Raw genomic sequence first — 9380 nt, 5'->3', positions numbered from 1 at the left:
CTTGGTGAAGACTGGGCCTCGGGCGAGCCTAAGGTGTGTCCGTTGCTGGAGGGGGTCCTCGGGCGAGACGTAGATCCTCTGGGGTCGGCTTCCCTTGCCTGAGGCTGTGCTCGGGCGAGGCGTGATCGCGTCCCTCGAATGGACCGATCCTTGACTTAATCGCACCCATCAGGCCTTTGCATTTACTGTTCATGATAAGATCATTATGTTAATGGGAACATGAAGAACCACCCGGGAAAACAGTGCTACCACAAGGGTTTAATGGGACGCCCTTGGCTGATTAACTAGGAAAGCTAGTGGATGACTACCTTACCCGAAAGGGGCAAGGGCAGTAGGGGAGTGGTCAGTGTAGGGAGGTCCTTGTGTTGATTTTGCTGCGATGGCGGTCAGGCGAGGGATTCCTGCACTAGAGCTTCCTATAAACTGTAGCGGGTTTTCTGAAGCTAGTGGAACTTTGTAAAGGCCTCGTAGTGGTACCCTGCCTCGCTTCCTTGGTAGAGGTGTATGGGGTCTGATCAACTCCGTGGCAAATGGGTAACACGACTTATGGGTAAAGATGTGCAACCTCTGCAGAGTGTAAAACTGGTATACTAGCCGTGCTCATGGTCATGAGCGGCTCGGACACTCACATGATTAATTTATGGAACTTAAACTTAATCTGTCATTTCATTGCATTTGGGATTATTTTATTATTACTTATATTTATTATTTCTAAGGTTTGGTATTTACTTACACTTAGTAACTGCTAATAAAACTTTGACCAACTTATAAAAGCAATGCTCAGCTTCAGCCTTTATTTCATTGATCAGCCTTACACTTCATGAACTCCCACCTTTGGTGAGTTCATACAACACTATTCCCCACAACTTGTTGAGCGATGAACATATGTGAGCTCACTCTTGCTGTCTCACACCCCCCACAGGAGAAGAACAGGTGGTCGAAGAGGAGTCGCCTAACACCGAGGCTTTCGATTTGATCTAGGTGGCGTCTCCTAGTCAGCTTTCTAGCGCCAAGGATAGATTTAGTTCCTGTTTTATTCATCTTTTATTTTGTAAGACTTCCGCTATGTAATAAGTACTCTGATTTTATTGTGACATTTATCTCTATACACTCTGTTATTATATATGTTGTCTTCTTTGGCGCATGTATGAGATGCACCCGGCTTTATTCCTTAAAGTCCGGGTGTGACACTCTGCTCTTCGCATAATATTTTTTATGAACGCACGGGTACCATAGGCAGCAAATCAGATATCCTCATCCTCCGTCTCCCCTACTTCCAAGGTTTCGTAGAGCACGAGGGAAAGGAAAGAGGCTAACATACCTGTTTGTTGTTGGAGAAGGACACAACGAAGACCTGGGCATATGGAGACGACATAGGTAGTATACCGCTAGATATATAAGGAGAGAGCACGCAACCGGAGAAAGAAGCCTAGCCGGAGCAGCTCCAAACCGAGAGGCACCCACACCAGGCGTCAATCCGAGAAAGGCGAGAGAATGCGAGTGTCTTTCCAGCCCTGGACCCGCCGAAGCGACACAACACCACCACCAACTCCGTAGCATATGCCGACTACTGCCACACTACGGGCCTTGGTTGTCCAATATCTCAGACCTGGACTCCTCATCGCCAAGATAACCTAAGCGTGGCAGACATCACCATGTCCTTCTCGACGGCACGCACGGAGAAAGGCCAGGAGCATGACTGACTCGCGTTGTACCCGCGTTGACGAGTGTCGGTCGGCTCGCGGCTGTGACCGTGGGCGGGTGCAGCAGGTTGGGGAGGAAGAACAGGGCGAAGACCGGGAAGATGAACGGGACGTCCGACGATGGCGAAAACGATGATGCGCGCATGATGTGAAACGCCCTTGTGGACGTGCAATAACCACTGCGCGAGTCAGTGTCGGGGCTAGTGTCAGACGAATACGGGGAGGAGGCGCATGCTCCTACGCCCTCTGCCGAGAATGGGGTGACGCGGAGGTGGAGGCATGAGGGGAGAGAAAAGACGTAGAATGACAAATAAGGTGGTAGCAACTGAGGCGATGACCATCATTATCGTGCGGAGGTATAGATGGTCAAATACTCAAATGGGCCGTGTCTGGCGAGCTGGCCCGAGGCACGACCCATTTAATAGTGTCTGGACCAACCCGACACGAGCGTCGCGCAGTGTTTAGACCGTAGCCTCGACCCGTAGTGCTGGTCCGGCCCGACACGATTTTTTTTATTTTACAAAAATCATATATACATATATACAATTTGTAGTTAATATTATAATCACACGAACATTCCAAGGCCCGGCTTCTAACTCCGTGTTGCTGACAAATACGCAGTAACCCAGCCACAGCTTGGCCTGGACTGGAGCTGCAATCCTGCAAAAACACTACGCAAATCGTTGGACTGGACTGGAGCATTCCAAGGCTGCAACTCAAGTGATCCAAGACTAACACTCACCTGCAAGCCAAGCCAAGCCAAGCAAAGCTTAGCGTAGCATAGAACAGCATAGTAGACAGCACTGCAGAGAAGGCCACTCACCTAGTCACCCACGCAGTGGGAACCTATGATGGGATCCGATCCAATTTCAAAAGCTTCTACCTGTAGGGCTTGTTCGTTTCACCATTAATCCATGTGGATTCAATGGTATTGAGTCGGTTTAAATCCATAATAAATCAAAATTTAACCCAATATATTTCAATACACTCCAATACACATGGATCAGAAATAACCGAACAAAGCCGTACGTGGAGCCAACCAACCGATCACGGGTCGCCTACATAGAAGGAAGGAACCCTCTTCCTTCGGTCGGTCTCGGCTCGGGTCCAATAATTCAGAGAGAGAGAGAGAGAGAGCAAGTACTACTACTACCTGGTGAGGCCCCGCCCCTGGGCCTGGAGGCAGGTCCGCCTGCTATCTAGCACCCTAGCAGGCTACAACCCTAGCTCTTGCTCCCCACATGCGTGCGAGCGCCGAGCGCGGTGGCACCAGTGCCTGCGCCGTGAGCAACTCGGATGCCACAGTGTTGGCTGTACGCAGTGGCCATGATGCATGGTGTCGAGAGGCCAGACGACAGAAGGTCAAAGGCAGACCACACGAGTCCTACGGTACCAACGCATTGTCGTAGTACACGACGTTCGAATGGCTTTTGGCTGGAGGGAAGTGACGGTCAGCAGTGTAAGGGATTCATCCCAAGGATTAGTTGCCAGACAAAAACTCCGAAAAAAAATACAATGAAACGGAAGAACAGAGCGTGTGTGGTTGTTCGTCAGCTTTCAATCAGCAGCAAGATCAGTTGTTATTACTGCTCCTAGGGACAGTGACAATCGTCACCACGCCACGCCAGCAGCCAACAGGCGCACGCACGGGCACACCTGTGTCCCTCCCCCTCTGTACGAACAGGTAGCCCCCACCCTGTCTCGTCACGTCAGATGCCACTGTTGCTGTAGAGCAGGGGGGCATGGGAGGTGGGGGCCACCACCCGCACATCCACGTACTGCAAACGCTGCCTCCCGCGCCCCGCTCAAAAACCATCGACGGCCCCCCAAAATAGCGAAACCCGAGACCGCCACCATCCGGCAGCGGCAGCAGAGCGGGCAGCGCCACTGCGCGGCAGAGCCACACGCGCGGCCATCATGGCGCCGCCGGCACCGTCCTCCAGGACGACCCTCTCCCGCGCGGTTCTGTACCTCCTCCTCCTCCTGTCCCTGCAGGTCGCCGCGCCCGCTGCCGCGGCCATGGACCCCGCCGAGCGGGAGACGCTGCTCCGCGTCATGGAGTCCGTCTCCGCCGACCGCGACTGGCGCGAGGCCGCCGGCGCCGACCCCTGCAGCGCGCCGTGGCCGGGGCTCGAGTGCAGGCCCGGGACCGCGGCGGCGCGGATGCACGTCGCGCGCCTTGACTTCGGCGTGCCGCCCCACCCGACGTGCAGGGACACGGCCACGTTCCCGCTCGCCGCGTTCGCGCTGCCGGAGCTGCGGTCGCTGTTCCTCGTCGGCTGCTTCAGGAACCCCCGCGCCGTCGCCGCCTTCACCTTACCGCCGGCGTCCAACCTCTCGGCGTCGCGCCTGCAGCAGCTCAGCGTGCGCTCCAACCCGTCGCTGGCCGGCGCGCTGCCGCCGCAGCTGGCCCGCCTCCGCTCGCTCCGGGTGCTCACCGTGTCCCAGAACGCGCTCGTCCGCGGCGCCGTCCCGGAGGGCATCGGCGACCTCGCCGGCCTCGTGCACCTCGACCTCAGCTACAACTCCCTCACCGGCCCGATCCCGGCCCGGCTCGGCGGTCTGCGCGGCCTCGTCGGCCTCGACCTCAGCTACAACTCCTTCTCCGGCCCCATCCCGGGCCGCCTCGGCGACCTCGCCCAGCTGCAGAAGCTGGACCTCAGCTCCAACAACCTCACCGGCGGCGTCCCGGCCGCCGTCACCCGCCTCAGGGCTCTCACCTTCCTGGCGCTCGCCAACAACGGGCTGCGCGGCCGCCTCCCCGCCGGCCTCTCCGCCCTCCGCGACCTGCAGTACCTCATCTTGGAGAACAACCCGATGGGCGGCGTCCCGCTGCCGCCCGAGCTGGGCAACATCCCCAGGCTCCAGGAGCTCCGGCTGGCCAACTCCGGCTACTCGGGCCCCATACCGGACACGTTCCGCCTCCTGTCCAGCCTCACCACGCTGTCGCTGGAGAACAACAACCTCACCGGGCGGATCCCGCCGGGGCTCAGCCGTCTCAAGCGCATGTACCACCTCAACCTGAGCAAGAACGGGCTGGACGGCGTCGTCCCTTTCGACGCCGCGTTCCTCAGGCGGCTCGGCCGGAACCTGGACCTGAGCGGCAACCCGGGGCTGTGCGTCACCAACCGGGCCGTCATGCCGGGCGTGGGCGTCGGAGTCTGCGGCGACGACGTCGTCGACTGCGAACGGTCCGCCGCCGCGGAGAGCTCGGTCGTCGGGAGAGTGGTCAGGGGAGAGGTGACGACGGGTCGCTGGCCGGCCGGGCTGCTCAGGCCCGCCGCGGTTGCGCTGTGCAGCTGCCTTTTGCTCTGAGCTCCTCTGATCATCCAGGGTCGGTGCATTGCATGCAATTGTTTGCACCCGTTGATCTCTGATCCTCTGTACGTAGGTGCGTTGCTGTAACTCGCGATGTTGATTGTTTGAGGTGTGTAGTTGGGATTCGTGACAAGTCCAAGTGAAGCGTGAAGACCCGGGAGTTAGGATGACGTTGTTTCTTTTGTGCGTGATTGGCACACGTAGGGTTTGTCGGATCACTTCATTCACATTCGGTTAACCGAGCGCGTGACTTCTGACAATAATACAGTCGTCAAACACGCTGTCCGTGGTTATAATTGCCATAAAACACACGTAGACGGTCGACCGATTAGTAAAACTTTTCCTTCTTACAGGACTTTTTGTTCTTTTAAAGTTAGTTTGAAAACTTTATTTTCTCCAAAGACATTTTTTTCCTAAAAATAAGAAAAATAGAAATCTTATACTGGTTATTTTATATCCACGGGTTAAAGGGTATGAATGATGGTGGAACGGTTCGTTTATCCATTGAATAAAGGTTTTTGACTAATAAAATTTACATATCTAGAATATTTAGCCTATAAATATATCATAACCAAGTAAATATCGGATATTCATGGTATCTCTGGTCGCCAGGCCCCAAGTCCCCAACTCGCCCGCTGAGGACTCGGGAGTGCGGGCGTGCGGCTGTGGGCAGTGGGCACACGGACTGACGGGCCGACTTATAGTTCTGCGTGCCTTTTCATGCGATCGCTGCTCGTCTCCGTGCTTCCTGTGCTGGTTCGGCAACTTTGCAGGGAGATTGACGGCACTTGCTCGCGGGCCACTGTTTGTATGGGTACGGCCGTACCTCCCGAGTCAACAGTGGCTTTCGTTTCCGGCCATCGACTGGCGTGACGAGTACTCAGACCTATAATTTCCCACAGAACCGCTAATGGTCTTTTTACGGGTCAGCCTGCCGGTGTCATTGTGCTGTGGCAGCAGCAACAGTGAACAGCCAATCAGCGATCAAAACTCATGTTCTTGTCAGAGAACAGTACCACTGACCACTCAGCGAAACACAACAGGCAAGCTAGTTTTTCTTTGCTTTTTTTTGATGGATGAAAAAAACACACACAAAGAAGATGCGATCGGACATCGTGAAAGTAGATTGGTTGGGCCTTCAGCGGGACGGGAGCAGTAGATTAGGCTTAGGCCCTGTTTGACACAACTTATTTTTTCAATCTCTACTACTTCTTAAGAGCCTATTGTAGGCGTCCACAGTGGTGGTTCTGCCCTGCCTCCGCCCTCCGCGCGTCTATGCCCCTGCTCCCCAAATTTCGCATCGGCATCGCGCCGCCGGCAATCTCGCTCGGTGACCCTCGCCCCCACTCCTGCCCCTGCGCCCCAAATCTCGCCGACGTGCTCGACCACCTCAAGCCCCACACTATCGCTCTCCTCCATCTTCTCTACAGCCGCTGCCCACCCCTAGCTCCGCCTCCTCTCTATGCGAAATGGGCGCGTGCGCACTGCGGCCCTAGCGAAGGCGTTCCAGATCCGCAGGAGCAGGCGACGCTTGCCTACCTCTGCGCCCCGTTCGAATCCGATAGCATCATCGATCTGTTCGTACGGACGATACCTCAATGGAGATGGTGGATGACGACGGTGGTCCTGTTCGTGGAGCCGGTATGCGACCGCGTTCGAAGTCCAAGGAAGAGAAGGGGAGGCTCGGGCGGTCCTGTTCGTAACATCTGACAATCTCCATGGCGGCTGTTTAGGTCCTGCGCCTGCGACCGCGTGCGAGCTGGCGCACGGGGTGTTCGAGTGCTGGCTCCACCCGTTGCGCTAACGGATCGCAGCCCTGCAAGGACGGCACCGGGTGCCGCCGCCGCGTCTGCTTCTTCGCGCACACGCCGGACCAGCTTCGCGTGCCACAGGCGCAACAGTCCAGCCCGAGGGGCGCGTCCGCGGCGTCGCTGCTGGCCGAGCCGTCGTACGACGGCTCGCCGCTCCGCCGCCAGGCGTTCCAGAGCTACCTCACCAAGAGCGGCGTCATGTCGTCGTCCCCGACCAGCACGCTGGTCTCGCCCCCGAGGTCGCCGCCGTCGGAGTCCCCGCCAATGTCGCCGGACGCCGCCGCCGCGGCGCGTGGCCGGGTGTCGGCGGCTCGCCCGTCAACGAGGTCCTCGCCTCGCTGCGCCAGCTCCGCCTCGGCGGCGGCTCGCCGAGGTCGGCGCCTTCCGGCGGGTCGTTCTTGGCAGGCGGCTACCCGTTCGGGTCCCTGAAGTCGCCGGCCGGTCTGTACAGTCTCCCGTCCACACCACCAACCCGGTCGTGCCCAGTGATGGTGACCACCGCCTCCGGCGCCACCATCATGACCGTGGAACGCCTCAACCTCGGGCTCCTCGTGGACGAGGAGCCGGTCATGGAGCGGGTCGAGTCCGGGAGAGCCCTCCGCGAGAAGGTGTTCGAACGGCTCAGCAAAGAAAGCGCCGTGCCCAACGACACCGTCGCCTCCGCCAACGTAGAGGTAGCGGCTCCGAACGTCAGTTGGGTCTCCGACCTCATCAACTGAGGGAATGAAACTCCTGAAACTATCAGCATCAGCCGTGCCTCCTCTGAACGGTGCTTATCCATGGTAAGTGCGTGAGGGAAGCTTAGAGGCGTCACTGCACAGCAGCAGGAGAAGAAAGTTCGTGGGAAAAACCAAAAAAAAGATTTTTATTTTTCTAGATTTGTACTAAGATGATCCTTGTACATATTTTCCTCCATGTGTGAATATTCTCGGATGGCTGTTGCCTGTTGGAGGGAGGGGAGGCAGGGAAAGGTTGATTTGTTCTGGGGTTTCAGATGATGGCATGCCAGTGGAGGTAGAAGGGGTGGCCAGTAAAACACAAAAGGATCAAAGGAGACATGGTAGGCGACCAGACCATGCATGAGGTGTCTAGATGTACATAGCGTCTGTGCGTACCTGTGTGTTGTGTGTGTGTGGAGGTAGAGCGTGGGAGAGGCGACCATGTCGGCGATCCAAGACAGGAGTAAAGATGACAGGTTTTTTTATATATCTGGCGCCTTGTCATAGCCTTTGTTTTATAATTTTTTAACAACTCTAAGGTAAATATATCGAACATAGTGATGTTCAGTCTTGCTCGATGCTGTGCTAAAGGTTCAAAAATCAGAGCTGAAAGCTGATTCGAATGCCTGAACACTGTGTAGGGGACTTGCTCCTTGGTGACGACATCTTCAACACCGACGGGGAGCTGTGGAGGAAGTAGAGGAAGACGACGTTTTTCAAGTTCACCTCTAAGACCCTGAGGTATTTCAACGCCAATATGTTCAGAGTACTTAGATCAACACACCATGTTTTTTTGTTGCATGCCATTTGTAGTAGTTCAGGAACTCAGATCAGCACACCATGTTCTTCTGTTGCATGCCATGTGAGTAGTTCAGATACTCAGATCAGCAATAGGATGACTTTTAGCAGTTCAAAGTCATTTTGTTTTGTTGCATGCCATGTGTAGTTCTACATATGTGAGTAGTTGACGGCCACAACAAATTTACAAAGTCACCTCCATGGGTGAATTAGGAGGTGAATGTGCTTGCAATACATGCGGGTGTAATCTAGCGTTTTAGCGGATTCCAGGTTTCCATGGAGTAAGATTCCTCTATGCGTTTTATTCGATTTCTTTGTATATTGTTCTTTCTATTTTTTTAATTCAGTAACAAGATCACAAACTGATTTCCCAATTTGCAGGTCCAATTCGCGTGTGGCATAGGAATCCCATCCTAGATTCAATAGAGGGGCTGCACTGCCAGCATTGCCATAGCTGAAATCGAGCGTTGACGGACACCGGGCGCCGAGATGGGCCATTCTGTCCACTGCCGCAAGAACCTCATGCGGTGGAGCCATCCTTACACCTGCTCCTACTTCCACGCTAGCAGCCCAACACGCCGACGACACGAGCTCCTCCCTATAAAAGCAACATCTTTACTGTATAGATAAAGAATGGTTATAATTATTTATTCTTGTGTCCAAGTGGTATTGGATTTTTTTCTAGCTTGGGGTTAAAGAAAAGACAGTCATGTACTTTGCATATTTTTTATTTATATTTTATGCTAAATTGTGGAGTAACACTATATTAGTTGTTAGCAAAGAATTTTTTCTTTGTGAGATATTAAGGTTGATGATAATATATATTGTTATTTCATGTAATCATTGTGTATTAATATTTTATTGAATAATTGGTGTACCGTCGCAACGCACGGGCTCTATACTAGTTTCTTTATAAATTTAAGAAGAAATTTGCCAAATAGATAATTTTTATAGCAGCTTATCAGTTTAGCTGTTTCTCAAAATACAATAAAAACAGTCAACAAGCCGAAGCGGTTTTTCACTGCATCACG

General features: G+C 54.3%; 1 protein-coding gene and 1 pseudogene across 1 annotated transcript; both read left to right on the top strand.

Annotated features, from left to right (window-relative positions):
- The first annotated feature begins 3530 nt into the window (after nt 1–3530).
- Nucleotides 3531–5373, top strand: LOC103635874 (receptor like protein 29). The gene has a single exon (XM_008658256.4). The coding sequence runs from the start codon at nt 3621–3623 to the stop codon at nt 5016–5018; it is 1398 nt and encodes a 465-aa protein (XP_008656478.1). The 5' UTR covers nt 3531–3620; the 3' UTR covers nt 5019–5373.
- On the top strand, nt 6267–7808 carry LOC109941869 (zinc finger CCCH protein pseudogene; annotated as a pseudogene).

The sequence above is a fragment of the Zea mays genome, chromosome 8 (genome assembly GCF_902167145.1).
Source record: "Zea mays cultivar B73 chromosome 8, Zm-B73-REFERENCE-NAM-5.0, whole genome shotgun sequence".
In the NCBI taxonomy this organism is placed as follows: Eukaryota; Viridiplantae; Streptophyta; class Magnoliopsida; order Poales; family Poaceae; genus Zea; species Zea mays.
This window is presented reverse-complemented; position numbering and strand designations above follow the sequence as displayed.